This window comes from Nyctereutes procyonoides, unplaced genomic scaffold, assembly GCF_905146905.1.
Source record: "Nyctereutes procyonoides isolate TBG_1078 unplaced genomic scaffold, NYPRO_anot_genome, whole genome shotgun sequence".
Lineage (NCBI taxonomy): Eukaryota > Metazoa > Chordata > Mammalia > Carnivora > Canidae > Nyctereutes > Nyctereutes procyonoides.
Genome location: NW_026575131.1, coordinates 32,973,842 through 32,992,358, shown reverse-complemented (window position 1 = coordinate 32,992,358; position 18,517 = coordinate 32,973,842). Strand labels below are relative to the sequence as shown.

The following is an 18,517-nucleotide window of genomic DNA, read 5'->3' as shown; positions in this document are numbered from 1 at the left end:
ACTTAAAGTGGAATCTGGATTCATTATCATGTCTTAAAAAGCCATTCACACTCTGCCCTTCATTAGCATGGCTTAAAAACCCTTTCACTCTCACTTTCTGTCCACCTTCACCTGATACACCACTCTTCCCCAGGCTCCACTGGCCTTTGTCAGCTCCTAGAACACACAAAAGCATTCATATTCTGGGCTTTCAACACTTGTTATCCCCTTTGCTAGAGAGCTATTCCCATGTTTATTTAAATGAAAAGCTTCTTACTCTTTTTTTTTTAAGATTTTATTTATTTATTTGACCTAGAGAAAGAGGGAATGCATTCAAGCAGGGGGAATGGCAGAAGGAGAGAGAGAAGCAGGCTCCCCACTGAACAGGGAGCCCAACCCAGGGCTCAATCCCAGGACTCCAGGATCAAGACCTGAGCCAAAGGCAGATGTTTAACTGACTAAACCACCCCTACACTTCAGCTTCTTACTCTTTAGATTTCTACTTAAATATCATCTCCATAGGATTTTCCTGTGATGTTACTTGAGACAACTTCCCCATCACTCTCTACCCCACAATCTTATATCATCATAGTATCCATTACTACTAAAAGGCTAACATACTCTTTTTGATTATTTGTTTTTAAATGTCCACTATCTGTCTTTCCTACCAGAATATAAAGACACGATCCCTTCTGTTGTAATATCTTTGGTCTCCCTAGTAACAAGTACAGTGTCTGTTTAACAGTTGGTAGGTAATATTGCTAAATAAACTGATGTAAGAGAAATATAAAGAAAAAGCTAAAGCTGTACGAAGGGCATTAGGAGAAGACTTTCTAGAGAAGGTGATCCAAAAACTAAGCCTTGGGGATCCCTGGGTGGCGCAGTGGTTTAGCGCCTGCCTTTGGCCCAGGGCGCGATCCTGGAGACCTGGGATCGAATCCCACGTCGGGCTCCCGTTGCATGGAGCCTGCTTCTCCCTCTGCCTGTGTCTCTGCCTCTCTCTCTCTCTCTCTCTCTCTCTCTCTCTGTGACTATCATAAATAAAAATTAAAAAAAAACTAAGCCTTGAAGAACTAGTATAAATATTCAGGCAAGTACTTTTAAGTGAAGAAAACTGCAGGGAGTAATTATGAAATTTATTTTTCACCAAACTGTGAAAAATAGAATATATTCATGGAACTGCAAGTAGTTCAACATAACAATGTGAGATTATGAAAGGTTTTGGAGTAAAAACAATATGTAATTCCTAAGGCATTTCTTTAATCTCTAAGTATACTAAACCATTGAGTAAACCTACATTTATAAAATAGAGGAGAGGAGCACCTGGGTGGCTCAGTGGTTGAGCATCTGCTTTTGGCTCAAGGCACAATCCCAGGGTCCTAGGATTGAGTCCTGCATCAGGGTTCCCACAGGGAGCCTGCTTCTCCCTCTGCCTACGTCTCTGCCTCTCTCTCTCTCTGTGTGTCACTGATGAATAAATAAATAAAATCTTTTTTAAAAATAGAGATAAGAATAGTACCCATCATAGAGGATAGTTGTGAGAAGTACAGGTGAAGTGATAAAAACAATGCTTAGAGTAAGCAGTGATTAGCATAAGCACTATATTAACTATAGATATAGTGACATATATAGACACATATATCTATATATATAGTGACATATAACATATATATAGTGATATGTAACTTTTATTAAGGTGATTACTTTTTTTGTTTCCCTAATTGAACTTGAAAATGGTATTTTGCCCATGAACAACCTACATAGTTAAAGTTTTTTCATGAGACTATGAACACTAATCATTTCACTTCAACTCCATAAAAGATTTATTTCCAATATGCTACTTACACTAACTGATTAATTGTCTTCTGCTGCTCCTTAGATCTTCTGTAACTCAGCAATTTACTTTGTGCTGATGTGTCAACACCTATGTCTTCAGGGGGGCGCACAATGGGAGGTAACTTCAAATTCAGAGCCTCCTTTTCTGCTGCGATGGCAGCTTTGTTTGTATCTGACATGTTGATCTCCTGAAGATTAAAATATTTTATACTATGAGGAGAAAAAGCCCATAAAACCCTTATTGTAAATGTTAGCCTCAATATACTTATAACAATATCTTAGCTATCAGTACCAAAAATTCCAGATTCTTGAGATCTTCTTCCCAAGTATGATATTAGTCTAAAGAATGACAGTTGAGGTTTGGGCAGGGATTCTTATTACAGGTCTACATCCCACTTGCTTTGAAGAAATGAAACCAGTCACTTCCCAGTTAGGGTTTCAGTTTTCCCATGGATGAAGTTAAGGAACTGGATTAGATGCCCTCTAAATACCCCTACAAGTCCTAAAATTCTGGGTTCACATTTTTCCTTAAAATCCAAACCACCACTACCACCACAACAATAAAATCCAGTTGTTGAGGTATAACCCTGTTCCCAGAAAAGCTGATGTTTGACACCATTAACATTTTTAAACACCAATATTGTACCTTACTTAGTCTTGCTACCTTCCTAGGAAGTGATACAATGATCAAGCCAAAAATAGGCATACTTTTTGCATAGAAAGTCTAAAATGTCATTTAAATGAATAATTAACTGTGATACCAACTGCGTTCGTCGCGGAAGCCCGCAGAAATTGGAAGAGCCTTGCCTTGAAAAAGAGTATTTCTGCCGACACCCAGTTAGAGATCTCAGACTCTGGGAGAGGAGTGAGAAAAAAACTGAAGTCAAGGAAGTACCTATCTGATTGCCTTTCACTACTCCCGGCTGCGCAGAGAGGGAAAGGTTCAGTTAGCTTCTCCTCTGGCGAAAGGAAGAAGGGACACGAGGGGTGAAACCTCGGGAATCCCACCGCTCCCGACGAGCTGGGCTGTCCGCCTGCCGTGTATAAACAAAGTTGTCTCCATGGAAACTGTCCCGGTAGCGGCTGGAGAGACCCGGTAGACGTTGCCTGGAGAGGCAGTTGCTGAGCTGCGAGCGGCAGATTAGGATTACCTGTCGCAGTAACTCATTACTCAATTCATTACTAATCCATTAGGAACGGAGGGTGGAGGAATGAGGTTTTTGTTTTGTTTTGTTTTTAACCTAACTGCTTTCCCTTAGAAGAAGTCCAGGGAATCCGGATCTTCAAGTTATGGAAAACTGCAATATTGGAAACTTGGATGAGTTGGAAAATAGATTTATGTAAACGCTCTCAGAGGAGGATAAAGTCTTCTTCAAATGTTCCCATGGCGACTTCCCTTAAATAATCAGCAACATAATTTTTCTTCTTTCTGTATTTGGTATTTGTTTATATATTACTTTTCCTTCAGGAAATCCTTGGCAAAAAGGTTAAGGTGTGTCACTTTACAGGTACGCTCAGAGACAGAAATGTGAAACTGCTTTGAGAGGCTGTACAATGGATACTCCATCTAAACTATGATAGCCTACACAAATATGTGCATAAATAAAATTGGGGATGAGTAAGTCCTGGTGGTGTATTGATGGTATATTCATTCAACAAATATTTGAGCAATTTGACATAAAGTGCCAGTCATCATGTAAAGAATTTTTTTTAAGAGTACAAGTTACAGGGATCCCTGGGTGGCGCAGCGGTTTGGCGCCTGCCTTTGGCCCAGGGCGCGATTCTGGAGACCCGGGATCGAATCCCACATCGGGCTTCCGGTGCATGGAGCCTGCTTCTCCCTCTGCCTGTGTCTCTGCCTCTTTCTCTCTCTCTCTCTGTGACTATCATAAAATAAATAAAAAATAAAAAAAAGAGTACAAGTTACATTCCTATGTCTACCACATAATAGGTCTTCTAAAAACATCATTTGGGTGAGTGCATAAACAAGTTAAAACATCCCCGTTGCTTGTAAAAGTAAACCATCTTTCTGTAGAAAACAAAATACTGGTATAAGTACATGATGGTTTTCTAGCACTTGCTTAGGCTAAACTATAAACTAGATTTAAGGGAAGACAGAAGTCTTTTGTATCATACCCACAACCTCTCACAGTTCAGTTATTCAGTTAAACACTAATCTGGTGCTGCAATAAAGAGACTTTGTAAATGAAATTCAAATCCTAGTAAATTGATGTTAAAGTAGGGAGAGTATCTAGGTGGGACTGACTCAATCAGTGGAAATCCTTTTAAAGAAAAGGTTTAGGCATGAACTGAGTCAGACTCTATAAACAGCCGCTAGGTTTATAATTGCTCTCATCTCTGGATCTTCCCTTTCTGACAGCCTGCCCTAAGATCTCGGACTTGCTTAGCCAGTTCCCACAACTACGTAAGCTAATTCCTTGTAATAATTTTAAATATATATATATATATATATATATTAGCTTATATATATCTCTCAGTACATACATCTGGATAAATATAGGGGATATGTATAATCTACTGGTTCTGCTTGCCTCATTATACCCTAATAACAATGTATATTTCTTTTATTTTTATTTATTTTTTGTATATCTCTTTTTAAACAGCTTTATATAGGTATAATTTAGGTACTAAAAATTTTTACCATTTTAAATTATATAATTCAATGATTTCCTTAGTAAATATAGATTATTATACAACCATTACCAAGATCCAGATCTAAAACATTTCAATCATTTCAACAAGTTCCCTAGGGCTATATGCAGTGAATCCCCACTCTCCCAGCCCCAAGCAACCACTGGTTCGCTTTTGGCCTCTATAGGTTTGTAAGTTCTGAAAATTTCATATAAATGGAATAAAAAATTATGTAGTCTTTTGTATGTTGTGCCCAAGACTGCGAATCCGAGAAACTACCAAGGAGCCGACACCGATGCAAGCGCACGAGGGTTTATTAGCAAGCTCGAGCTTGGGTCCAAGTATACCCGACACAGCAGAGCAGGGACTTAGACCCTGAAGTGGGTTACAGCTGGGTTTTTTATAGGCTGGTCTAGGGGATTTTCAGAAGGGGTGGAGAAATTTCTCAAGTTCTGTTTACATTCTGATATGGGGCTTTCAAGGGCATTGAGCTCTTTTCTCATTCTAATATGGGACTTTCTACCACTGGCGTGGTCTCTGTTGTCTTTCTGATATGGGATTCCCTGCTGAGGACATTCTGCAGTTTTTCCCGTAAAAGTTCAGCTCTTATTCACAGGGGCCTAAGATGGCCGTACTTGTGCTAATGCTAAACTTTAGCTGGGATGGCCTTAATTTTTTTCAGCCTCCACATTGTATTTGGTTTCTTCCACTTAATAACATGTTTGAGGTTCACCCATGTGAGGTATGTAACAGAAGTTCGTTTTTATCAAATAATCTTCCATTATATGGATATATCATATTTGGTTTATCCATTCACCAGTTGATGGATGTTTGGATTGCTTCCAGTTTGGGGCTATTATAAATAACCCTGACATGAACATTCATGTACGGGTGTTAGGATGAACATACATTTCTATTTCTCATCAATAGAAACCTAGAATGGAACTACTGGGTTGAATGGTAAGTCTATGTTTAACCTTTTAAGAACTGTCAAACTGTTAAAACTGTTTTCCAAAGTGGCTGAAAGATTTTATATTCCTACCAGCAACATATAAGGGTTCCAACCTCCCTGTGTCTTTGCCAACACTTGGTATTGTGTATTTTTTTTTATTGCAGCCATTTTAGTGGACATATAGTAGTATCTCATTGTGTTTTTAATTTGCATTTCCCTAAATACTAATGATGCTGAACACCTTTTGTTTTAGGATTTTTTTTCTCCATTGGTACCCATGGTTCTTGGTCACACCTAAGAATGACGAGGTAGACCAGACAGAGTGGTAGGCAGCAAAGCAAGGTTTATTGAATGATAGTACAGACTGAAAGAGAGGGGACCCCAGAGGGTTACCACCAGAGTTTCTAAGTCTAGGTTTTTTTTTTTAAGATTTTATTTATTTATTCATGAGAGACACACAGAGAAAGGCAGAGACAGAGGCAGAGGGAGAAGCAGGCCCCATACAGGGAGCCCGACGTGGGACTGGATCCCGGGTCTCCAGGATCACACCCTGGGCTGCAGGCGACTCTAAACCGCTGCGCCACTGGGGCTGCAGTCTAGGAGTTTTTATGGGCTTGTTAGTAGGCTGTTTTATTTTATTTTTTTTTAAAGATTTTATTTATTCATCCATGAGAGACACAGAGAGAGAGAGAAGGAGGCAGAGACACAGGCAGAGGGAGAAGTAGGCTCCACGTGAGAGCCCGGTGTGGGACTTGATCCCAGGACTCCAGGATCTGCCCCAGGCCAAAGGCAGGCACTAAACCGCTGAGCCTACCCAGGGATCCCCAAGCAAGCTATTTAAATCTGATTAACCCTTCCTGTGCCTGTCATCCTATCAGGTTTTTGTCACCTATCTATCACATGGGAAAGGGTGGAGGGCTCCATCCAGGGTGGGGTAAAATCCTTTTAAGGGTGGTTTCCTCTTAGGGCAGGGGACAGGGAGTGGAGGTTGGGGGGCTTGTACCTGCCTGCCTGCCTTCCAACTATCTTTCATCATTTTCATGTGCTTATTATCCACTAATGTATCTTTTTTTGATAAAAAAAAATTTTATTCAAATTTTTTTCCATTTTTAAATTGGATTATTTAAGTTTTTATAGTTTTAAGTTCTTTATAATTTGCAAACACATTCTCTTGATGTACAGCTTTTCATCTTCTTAATGGTGCCTTTTGAAGAGCAAAAGTCTTCAATTTTTTTGAAGATTTATTTTATTAGAGAGAGAAGAGGGGGTCAGAGAGAGATGGAGAATCCAGCCGACTCTGCCCTGAGCAAGGAGCCCAATGTGAGGCTCCATTCCAGGACCCTGGAATCATGACCTGAGCTGAAAGTCAGTCGGTTGCTTAACTGACTGAGCCACCCAGGTGCCTCCAAAAGTCTTCAATATTTATAAAATCAAACTTAAAATAATTTTTTATGGGCCATGCTTTTGAGATTATTATCTATGAAAGACAGATGAGGTCACGATCTCCTATGTTTTCCTCTAGCTCTAGGTTTTACATTATATACATTACATTGAGTATGTGTCTAAAGGAAACAATCACTATCTGCACCCCCATGTTCACTGTAGCATTACAACAGCCAAGACATGGAAGCAACCTAAGAAAGATAAATGAATAAGCAATATGTGGTATAAATAGATTTAGACATAGATATTGGAATATTACTCAGCCACATGAAAGGAAATCCTGCTGTGATAACATGGATAGACATTGAGGGTATTATGCTAAGTGAAATAAGTCATACAAAGATAATTACTGCATTACCTCACTTGTATGTAGAATCTGAAAAAAAGAAACTGAACATATTGGTGGTTGCCAGAGGAGGGAGAAACGGGTGGAGGGCAGGGGAATGAAAAGAATGGGTAAAGGTGGTCAAAAAGGTAAAAACTTCCAATTATAAGATAAAGTTCTGGGAATATAATGTACATCATAGTGAATATGGTTAACAATACTGTATTATATATTTTAAAGTTGCTAAGAGTAGATCTTAAAAGTATAACTATGGAATGATGGATGTTAACTAAATTTTTGTGGTAATCATATGTATATATTATTAAATCATTACATCATACACCATGGACTGCTACAGTTGTAAGTGAATAATATCTCAATAAACCTGGAAAAATTGGGGCACCCGGGTAGCTCAGTCGGTTAAGTGTCTGCCTTTGGCTCCGGTTATCATCCCAGGGTCCTGGAATCAAGCCCCGCAACAGGGTCCTTGCTCAGCGGGGAGCCTGCTTCTCCCTCTCCCTCTGCTTGCTGTTCCCCCTTGCTTGTGCTTTCTCTTGCTCTCTCTCTATACCAAATAAATGAATTTTAAAAACTGGAAAAATTAAAAAATGTTAAGGAAACAAAGATACTGGTTCTCTAAATAGAAAGCAAATGAAAATGATCAAATTTTGAATTTATAAGGAAGTAGCAGATTACCATGAAGTAGTATCACCCGGTACTACTCAAAACTTCTGAGCACTATCACTCAAAACTATGTATCATGTTGACCGTTAAGTAAAAAAGATAAAGGTATATTAATAATCTATAGTTATCTACCATTGTTACTAACCAAGGTGAAGGTAATCACAAGAAACTAGTCTTCACATGCTAATGTTTGCAGATATATGTATAAGTAACAAGAAAACCCCACCAACCTTAAGCTTTTGATTAAAGTTAGCTTGCATTTCTTGATATGAACTGAGAATGGCAGAATAAAATGATTTTTATTAGCTTTTGGTATCAGGGGAAGCATAGTATTGGTTCAGTCTTCTGACCTCAAATTTTAATTGCATAATGTAATTGTAATTTAGCCTCATAAAAATAGAGCTTCAAACACATGACTTCTGTATTTTTTTGACATGTATTATTTTCAAATCTGTTAAAGTTCTAATCACATTTTCTGTGGAAAATTGTGACTTTCATTCACTTTCTCTTGAAAGAATTGACAAGATAGTGAAAATTTAGCTGCGGCACAAGAGTGCAAGAGCACATGGCTCTGAGGGTCCCAAACAGACCAGGTTTGACCACCCATCCCAGACAAACTCCAAAGGCAGACAGATGAATGGTGGTCAAACAAGAAAGGAATTTATTTCACTAAGGCCAATACCAGTGGCCTCAAAGATGGTCTCTGAAGTACTGACAATACCTCTAGGTTTACACCAGGTAAATGTGGAACAAAGGTCAGGGATACATGCAGGTGGGCAGTAAAGGCCAGAAGGATCATGGTCTAGAGGTGGGGACTTGCTGGCTCAGAGCAATCCTTACTGCTTGAGGGAGTAGTTTTGGTTCCTACCACAAGATACACCTGCAGGGTCTTTGGCCTGTGTAAAGAGATAAGCTGGAAGGAAGAACTTAATTAGAAAGTTTGAGATCAAAACGGAGGTAGTTGAAATCCTCTTTCAAAAAGAGGAAAGTACTGAACCATGGGTATACTATATTCCTGTTTGTGTAAACAAATAGGAGGAAGGTATATGTTCATAAGTGGGATGCCTGGGTGGCTCATCAGTTGAGCGCCTGCCTTCGGCCCAGGATGTGATCCTGAAAACGTAGGATCGAGTCCCACATTGGGCTCCCTGCATGGAGCCTGCCTCTCTCTCGCTGTGTCTCTCATGAATAAATAAATAAAATCTTAAAAAAAAATAAGTGTTTGTGTTTGCATAGAAGAAGTAAGCTACAGAAGTAAAACATGGGTTTTACTCTTTCATAAAATAATATTTTATATAGGGATCCCTGGGTGGCGCAGCGGTTTGGCGCCTGCCTTTGGCCCGGGGTGCGATCCTGGAGACCCGGGATCGAATCCCACGTTGGGCTCCCGGTTCATGGAGCCTGCTTCTCCCTCTGCCTGTGTCTCTGCCTCTCTCTCTCTCTGTGTGACTATCATAAATAAATAAAAATTTAAAAAAAAATAATATTTTATATATACATAATATGATTATATATATAAACTAAGAGAAGTATGACACGTATAGGCACTGTCTCAAAACTATGATTAAGACTGCTGGGGGATCCCTGGGTGGCGCAGCGGTTTGGCGCCTGCCTTTGGCCCAGGGGATCCCTGGGTGGTGCAGCGGTTTAGCACCTGCCTTTGGCCCAGGGCGCGATCCTGGAGACCCGGGATCGAATCCCACGTCAGGCTCCCGGTGCATGGAGCCTGTTTCTCCCTCTGCCTGTGTCTCTGCCTCTCTCTCTGTGATGACTATCATAAATAAATAAAAATTAAAAAAAAAAAAGACTAATTGTTGGGGCAGCCCTGGTAGCGCAGTGGTTTGGCGCTGCCTGCAGCCTGGGATGTGATCCTGGAGACCCGGGATCAAGTCCCACATCAGGCTCCCTGCATGGAGCCTGCTTCTCCCTCTCCCTGTGTCTCTGCCTCTCTGTGTGTCTATGAATAAATAAATAACATCTTAAAAAAAAAAAAGACTGCTAATTGTTAAATGAGATTGGTTTGATTGAAGGAAACTCACATTCTTCTGGTAGGGCTTCTATATATATAAAAATAGGCTGATTTAAGATTGTTCTGCAAGGCTGCATGAAGGAAAACGCTGTGGATAAGAAAAAAATGCCATTTCAAAACTCCTATTTGCTAAATGAAGTACTATGAATTGGACTACCAAGACTTATTTTCTTTCTTCCTACGTTAGTCAGTTGATACAAAGCAATGACTTTTATATCTAATATTGTAGCCTCGAACTGCATATACACTATCAGTACCCAGTCGCCGTATTAAATATTTGGTAGGTGGGAGAAGTGGAGGACAGAAATACAAATTTCAAGTAATTGTAAAATTCATCCTTTTAGAACACAGTTCAAAATGCCTGTTTCCAGGGATCCCTGGGTGGCTCAGCGGTTTAGCGCCTCCCTTCAGCCCAGGGCGTGACCCTGGAGACCCAGGATCGAGTCCCACGTCGGGCTCCCTCGGTGGAGCCTGCTTCTCCCTCTCCCTGTGTCTCTGCCTCTCTCTCTCTCTCTCTGCATCCCTCATGACTAAATATAAAATCATTCATGCTAGAATGCCAGGAAAGCTTTCTGGTTGTAGGATAAGGTAACAGTGGATACAAATAGATCATTTACGGACAGAAGTGATTTCTCAATCTGTCTTTGAATCTTCAAGGTTGTATTGTTGTCGTTTTTTTTTTTTCAGGTAATCACCGATTATTCATTCTATGCAACACAAAAATCACTCTTGAAATACTTTCTTCATTTGCTGCCCAGTGAAGCTACACTTCTCATTTCCTCTTACTGGCCGTTCTCGGTCTCCCGCCTCGTCTGGGTGACCTTGAGCAGGGAACTTGATCACTCTGGACCTCGTAACCACAGAAGACGTCTCCGCTCCCTACAGGGTCATTCTTGGATAACGCTCGTGGCTACGAAGTACCACAAGGAGGGCCTCCCTGGGTCTGCGCTTGGGTCAGCCTGAGGCGAACGCACCCTCACCTCGGAAGAGACGAGCCGCAGTGAGACCGCTGTGGAGAGGAGCTGGGCAACGCTTCCCACGGCCGCGGCCAGGCCGGCAACCCCGGAGGAGTTCTCCACGCCCTCGCGCAGCTTAGCGTCCCGGGGCTCGAGGAGGACCAGGCAGGCGGCTGGACTCCACAGAAAGCGCCTCCTTCCCGCGGGAAGCGGAACCCTTGACAACGCCCCAGCGACTTCCGGCTTGGCGCGCCTCTCCTTCAGTCCCTTAACTGCACTTTCGATTAAAAAAAAAAAAAAAAAAAACAGTAAATCTAATATTTCCCTCTGGCACCTCTATAGTTTCTTGATTTTCCACGCTTTAAGGCTGGATTCTAAGATAAAGATTAAACTGGGAGGGATCAAAGACAGGCGTGGCTTACGGAGGGGGGAGGAAAAAGGAGCAGATAAACCGGCCTGGCGAAAGTGCAGAGCAGGAGCATCCGGCTCTCTCTCCGCCCCAACCGGAAGTTGCGGGACTGAATGGATCTCCGAGCCGGAGGCTGCACCTTCTCAGTCTTTATCTGACGTTTTCGCTTGGCGGCCGCCAGGCTACCAGGTTCATGTGGAGGCTCCCAGGCTCCCGCGCCGCGCTTCGTGGGGTCCGCACGGCGGTGGAGCGGCACACTCGGGCCGAGGCGGCGGCGGCGACGGAGACGGCGGCGGGCGCCATGGAGCGCGCTGTAGTGCGTTGCGTGCCCTCGGAGCCTAAGCTAAGCCTGTCGTTCGCGCTGGCCGACGGCAGCCACAAGAACATGCAGCGCGACCAGAGCGAGCCTCTGGGTCGGGCCCTCAGCCGCATCGCAACCAACGCCCTCAAAGGCCACGCCAAGGCGGCTGCCGCCAAGAAGAGCCGGAAGAACCGGCCAAATGCAAGCGGCGGCGTGGCCTGTGCGGGGCCGGGGCCGGGGCCCGGGCCCGAGCCGGCCGCGGCCTGCGAGCCCGTGGTGAAGCTGTACTACCGGGAGGAGGCAGTGGCGGAAGATGTGCTCAACGTGGACGCCTGGCAGGACGGTGCGGTGCTGCAGATCGGCGATGTCAAGTACAAGGTGGAGCGCAACCCGCCGGCCTTCACCGAGCTGCAGTTGCCACGCTACATCATGGCCGGCTTCCCGGTATGCCCCAAGCTCAGCCTCGAATTTGGGGACCCCGCCAGCTCCCTCTTCCGCTGGTACAAGGAAGCCCAACCCGGAGCGGCAGAGCCTGAGGGCGGGGGCCCCTCGTCATTGTCTCCCTCTTCACCCTCTCCTAGTTGGACGGAGACGGGTGTCAACGAGCGCGTCTACACGCCGTCCAATGCAGACATCGGTCTACGACTCAAGCTTCATTGCACCCCAGGCAATGGGCAGCGCTTGGGGCCAAGCAGGGAGTTGGAAAGCGTGTGTCCCGTGGAGGCTGGGCCTGGCACCTGCACCTTTGACCACCGGCATCTCTACACCAAGAAGGTGACGGACAACTCTCTAATCCGCACGGTGTCGTACAACCTCCTGGCCGACACGTACGCCCAGACTGAGTTTTCGAGGAGCGTCCTGTACCCGTACTGTGCCCCTTATGCTCTGGAGCTCGACTACCGTCAGAACCTTATCCAGAAGGAGCTCACCGGCTACAACGCTGACCTCATCTGTTTGCAAGAGGTCGATCGCAACGTGTTTACGGACAGCTTGGTGCCGGCCCTCGAGGCCTTCGGACTGGAAGGCGTGTTTAGAATCAAGCAGCACGAAGGCCTGGCTACTTTCTACCGAAAAACCAAATTCACTCTTCTCAGCCAGCATGACATTTCTTTCCATGAAGCCCTGGAGTCCGACCCACTTCACAAAGAACTGCTGGAGAAGCTAGTGGTGTACCCATCTGCGCAGGAGAGAGTGCTCCAGAGATCGTCTGTCCTCCAGGTGAAGTACCTCTGCCATGGTCTTTACAGACCGGTGGGTTTTTAGGGCCCTGAAAGACTCTTCAGATTTTACTGAAGGGTGTTTGCTCTTGTATCTTCAGCACAAAAGTTAGCTTTCATTCATTCTTTGAGCAAATACTGAGCACTCTTAGTGTTCCAGGCACTCTGCAGATTGCTTTTAACAAGAGACCTTAGTCTTAGTCTAAGTCTTAGTGCTTAGTCTATTGGGAGAGACACATGCTGAATACAAGAATATAGTAATAACTAGTAATTTCTTACTACTTGCCAAGCACTGTGCTGACATATTTTTAAATTTTTTTTTAATTTATTTATTTATGATAGAGAGAGAGAGAGAGAGGAAGAGACATAGGCGGAGGGAGAAGCAGGCTCCATGCACCGGGAGCCCGATATGGGATTCGATCCCGGGTCTCCAGGATCGCGCCCTGGGCCAAAGGCAGGCGCCAAACCGCTGCGCCACCCAGGGATCCCTGTGCTGACATATTTTAAAGCAGATGGCTAAGTTTACTTATCCAAGTTCACAAGAGGAGGGCAAGGATTTTTACCCAGTTAATTATATATTTCATCATCACTGACCAGGGTGTTAAGCTGCCTTGGGGTTTTGTTTGTTTTTGTTTTGTTTTAATGAGATCTTTCCGTTTGCTTTGTGTTTTTTTAGATTTTTATTTATTTATCCATGAGAGACACACAGAGAGGCAGTGACACAGGCAGAAGGAGAAGCAGGCTCCATGCAGGGAGCCAGATGTGGGTCCCCATCCCGGGCCTCCAGGATCACACCCTGGGCTGAAGGCGGTGCTAAACCACTGACCCACCCGGGCTACCTGCTGCTTAAAGATTTTCCTTGTTTGACAGAGCACAAACAAGCAAGGGGAGCAGCAGAGGGAAAGGGAGAAGCAGGCTCCTTGCTGAGTGGAGAGTCAGAGAGGGAGGTGGGCTGGATCTCAGGACCCCAGGAGCATGACCTGAGCCAAGGGCAGACGCTTAACTGAACCACCCAGGCAATACATAAGCTGCCTTAGTTTTTAAAAACATGTTATTTTTATATTTGTCCAGAGTTTTCAGATTTTTTTTTATTTATTTACGATAGTCACAGAGAGACAGAAAGAGAGGCAGAGACACAGGCAGATGGAGAAGCAGGCTCCATGCACCGGGAGCCCGACGTGGGATTCGATCCCGGGTCTCCAGGATCGCTCCCTGGGCCAAAGGCAGGCGCTAAACCGCTGCGCCACCCAGGGATCCCTGTCCAGAGTTTTCAGATAACTGGTTTTGTTCATAGTAAGATTTGAGTAGCTACTTTTTTTTTTTTTTTTTTGAGCACCCAGTGTGTTTCATTCACCTGTGTAAGCTCATTTCAGTTGAATCCATACAACAGTCCCCCTTGAGGTGTATGATAGTGCCTTTAACCAGTTACCAAGCTGACTTAAGGAAGAAAGTCTCTCCATGTGACACTGCTGTAAATAGGTATTCCATCTAGGTGGGTCTAGCTCCAAAGCTGTATATATTGGACAGTTATTTAAACATGGTATGCTGAATCCTATATTCATGTGCATCCTAAAACTTCTTGCAAAAGTTAAATTTCATAATTGTGATCATACTTTCCAGTCAGGGTAGGTTATGAAATGTTGGTTCATCATATAGGCTTAGATTTTTTAAAAATATTCAGGAGATTGACAGTTAACAACTGAATTCTTGGCACTTTGCTTATTTTAGGTTTCTGTTCTTCAGTCTACAAAGGACTCTTCTAAAAGGATATGTGTTGCTAATACCCATCTCTACTGGCATCCTAAAGGTAGGTTTTAGTGGTTTTCACAAGTGACGTAAAAAACATGGGTAACTTAAAGTCAATAAGGTTGTTTACACACATCTTTTTTCAGTTTTTTTGAGGTGTAATTAATTGTACCTCATTGGGTGTCAGTTGTCATAACTGCATCCTATAGGTTTAAATATAGGTACAGCATAATGACTTACATATATTGCAAAATGATTGCCATAAGTTTAGTTAAATATCACCTCATAGAGCCAAAAAAAAAAAAAAAACTTTTTCCTTGTGATAACTTTTTTTTCTTAAAAGATTTTATTTATTCATGTGAGACACAGAGGCAGAGACACAGGCAGAGGGAGAAGCAGGCTCCATGCAGGAAGCCCAATATGGGACTTGATCCTGGCACTCCAGGATCAAGCCCTGAGGCGAAGGCAGACGCTGAACCACTGAGCCACCCAGCCATCCCCCTTGTGATAACTTTTAATATCTACTCTTTTAACGACTTTTAGATATGCTATATATCATGGTAACTGGTCATTTAAAAGTTCTTAACATTAGTGTTTTCTGTATTCACAGGTGGGTACATTCGTCTCATTCAAATGGCAGTAGCCTTGGCTCACATTCGACATGTCTCATGTGACCTGTATCCTGGCATACCAGTTATATTTTGTGGAGACTTTAATAGTACCCCATCGACAGGAATGTATCATTTTGTTGTCAATGGCAGCATTCCAGAGGATCACGAAGACTGGGCTTCCAATGGGGAGGAGGAACGGTGCAATATGTCCCTTTCCCATTTCTTCAAACTGAAAAGTGCTTGTGGGGAACCTGCTTACACAAATTATGTTGGTGGTTTTCATGGATGCCTGGATTATATTTTCATTGACTTAAATGCTCTAGAAGTGGAACAGGTGATTCCATTACCTAGTCATGAAGAAGTTACCACCCACCAGGCCTTACCTAGTGTTTCCCACCCCTCTGATCACATAGCACTTGTATGTGATTTAAAATGGAAATAGATTTGTTTAATGTAATTTAAGTCTGCTTTAATAGGAATTTAATATGAATCAGAACTATGTGTAACCTTCAAAGAGGAAAACTAGACCGACACCAAGGCAGAATGTTATTCTAGTTCTAGTGTCTTCATTACACAACTGTTAATATTTGCAGTTTTTCCACTTTTCCTTTTTTTCCTGTGTTTGAAGGAAAAACAAATATATTTATAATTCCCAGGAAGAACATTGAATTATGTACATTTTTATAAGTACCTTTTTTTTAAGCTAGGAATTCAGAATTTTGTAAAAAAAAAAATTTGATCCTTTAATTTTTCTATCATAACACATTTCAGATCAAATCATGTTTATATAATTAGGGGGAAATGCATACCGGTTAAAGTGAGAAGCCAGTGTCTAACACATGAAAGGAGTAACATTAGAGTCTACCTCTACCTCAACTTGGTTAGCGATTTAATGCAACTTTAGAGCTTTAACAATTAAAATATGCCATCACCAATTGTTACTGCTTCTCATCTTTACTTTTTCATAAGCCATTTTCATTGTTATTTCTAGGATTTTACTCCTTAGTGTATGGTACAAATGGACATTTGTATTCTTTAACTGTAGCTCATTTGAACTTTTAGGATGCAAGCACAATTTAGTATTCAAAGTAAATAGAAACATAATCAACTTGATCCTGTTTTCTTTAATCTTGCCCATGAAAAATGTTCATAAATCAATAGGGTATTTGACCATATGATATTCCAGAGGACAGCATAATAGATTACTTTATGTGAAACTGCCCACTGATGGGGCTTGACATTTTGGGTGAACCATTGAGCATTTCTATGTTGGAAGTATTTTTGAAATTGTTGGTTTTTATAAAAAGGAGAAAGTTGGGCTTTTGAGCATTTCTGAAATAAACTTTTTCATAGACTTGAGCATTATAATTTGAGTTATAGGAAAATATTGTATATATAATTTATATACTGTAAAAAGAATTTAAATATGAAGCCAGACTTTAAAATTAGAAATTACAGTTTTACTGATTAGTTTCTAGCCTAGGGTGGTAACGGCTCTTCTAACTCCATTATTACCATACCTAATTTGTAATGCTTTAGCTGTTACTTTTTGATGTTCAGGATAACTAATATCTCATATTTCTGCATTTAGTTTCTATAGCTTAGATATTAAAAGCCCATCTACATGAAGAAGAGTTCTGATTTTCCAGTCATGAGAGCTTTTGTCCCAAATTCTTTACTAATCTCTAAACCCAGTACCATAACAACTTTTGTCTTTTTGATAAAGTAGGCTGTATTTCATATTCCATTCACTATCCAATGTATTGTTAACTCTTAGCAAGTTTGAAAATGAGTTTTACTTAGTTCAGTTTGAACCTTGAAGTACTTAAAATACTGGAAGGGAAAAATTAAAGTGGCAGTTTCTTGGGATCTTATTTAGAAAAAGCTATAAATGAAAAATTGATGCTACCAAATTGTGCCTTCCTAAATAACATTTTTGACAGCATTTTATTTAACATCAGTTTACAACTACATGAATATATTAAAGCCAGAATCTTGATTCTTTTGCAAAATACATATTTTCTTCCTTTTTAAAATGTGTTTTTTTTTGGTCTGCTTTCAAACATGTTGACAGGACCTTAAAATAACTTGAGAAAAAACAAAGTTGGTAAAAGCAAAAAGTTGAGAAACATTTTGAAAGAAGAAAGTGTAACATACTCATACCCATAAGGAAAACCTTCGGATTCTGTATTAGCACTATGGCTAACTAGATTGAACTCTGGTCAGAAGAACTACTCACATTAAGCATTCCATGTCCTGAATCTTTAAATTTTATATTTACTAACTAAACAGTATGATCAGATTATATACCAGCATTTCAGAATAGTACAATGTAGTACATTGTACATTGTATTGTACATTGTACAATAGTACAATGATATTGTGATTTGCCATAAACTCTGATCATATCTCCAGTATACAGAAATATTAGTATAATTGGAGTCCAAAGGTGGGGAACACTAAGAAAATTGAACAAATAGGATACCAGAATTACCTTGTATTCATGAGTTAGAATGAAATGTTATTCGGAAATGTTTATGTGCTTAAAGCCATCTTTGTGATTGAACTTTTCTTTTACATTTGGATTTTTAAATGCATTTAATAAAGTGTGGAAAGTGTAGGACCTCTTTCTCTGGTGAACCCATTTTATGATGTCACAAGTTTTTGCCTTAGGAATTAACATTCCAAAATGTCATGTTATTGATTTTAAAAGGCTATCATATAGAACGCTGTCCTGTTAAATGAACTCTTCAACAGTATCCACTGCAGGCATGCTCTGGTAGTTCATAAATTATTAGCAAAAAAATCATTTCTGGCTGTAAGGTGATGTTCTTTAAAATTCTGAATATCAAAATTCAAATTTCCAAGTATTTCAGTAGGTGGTGACTTTTCTGAGAGAACTAAGGCCTGATTATCAGAATGGTGTAGTGGTTTCAGTTTGGAGATGTATCTGAGAAACAGTACAAAGGAGAGGGTCCAAAGAACATCATAGGAAGATCTTCCTGGTGGGGGGTGACACCATTAGATTTCCTATTCTCTAACTGCGAAACATAGGCAGAGCTTCTTTACAACCTGGTTTGAGGGGAAACCAAAATCCGTATTAATTCAAGTTAAAGATCTGCATTACTAGTTTATCATAAAATCCACATGACAACACAAATGGGGAAAATCTTTCCTCTTAAATTATAGCCAACACTAATTATCTAATCATAATTCAAAAACATTTAAATATTTTGAAAGTTTTTGTATTTTATTCTAGTACTAGAAGGAAACTCCTAGATTTCATTTAGGGAACGAAACAATTTTAAGATGTTTTAACTGATTTGGGTAATCAAATTATGTGGTCCCACTTAATGAGAAAGCACATGCTTTAGCAT

General features: G+C 41.3%; 2 protein-coding genes across 2 annotated transcripts in view; one reads left to right on the top strand and one right to left on the bottom strand.

The window, feature by feature from the left end:
- DNAH12 (dynein axonemal heavy chain 12) overlaps positions 1 to 11,043 on the bottom strand; it is a 211,420-nt gene extending 200,377 nt beyond the window's left edge. The window contains exons 1-2 of the mRNA XM_055344074.1: positions 10,881 to 11,043; positions 1,825 to 2,003 (exon numbers count right to left, since the gene is read on the bottom strand). Coding sequence (XP_055200049.1) covers positions 1,825 to 1,994 — 170 coding nt within the window. The 5' untranslated portion in view covers positions 1,995 to 2,003; positions 10,881 to 11,043. The remainder of the gene's footprint in view (positions 1 to 1,824; positions 2,004 to 10,880) is intronic.
- A 164-nt stretch (positions 11,044 to 11,207) lies between these two features.
- On the top strand, positions 11,208 to 17,763 carry PDE12 (phosphodiesterase 12). Its single transcript, XM_055344846.1, has 3 exons — positions 11,208 to 12,784; positions 14,512 to 14,590; positions 15,140 to 17,763. The coding sequence occupies exons 1-3, from the start codon at positions 11,459 to 11,461 to the stop codon at positions 15,580 to 15,582; spliced, it is 1,848 nt and encodes a 615-aa protein (XP_055200821.1). The 5' UTR covers positions 11,208 to 11,458; the 3' UTR covers positions 15,583 to 17,763.
- The last annotated feature ends 754 nt before the right edge of the window (positions 17,764 to 18,517 follow it).

Bases quoted from the DNA above. Each gene is read 5' to 3' on its own strand.
- PDE12 (XM_055344846.1), top strand. From the start codon at position 11,459: ATGTGGAGGCTCCCAGGCTCCCGCGCCGCGCTTCGTGGGGTCCGCACG. The intron at 12,785-14,511 runs GTGAAGTACCTC...TGCTTATTTTAG, and splicing joins AGAGATCGTCTGTCCTCCAG to GTTTCTGTTCTTCAGTCTAC. The intron at 14,591-15,139 runs GTAGGTTTTAGT...CTGTATTCACAG, and splicing joins TCTCTACTGGCATCCTAAAG to GTGGGTACATTCGTCTCATT.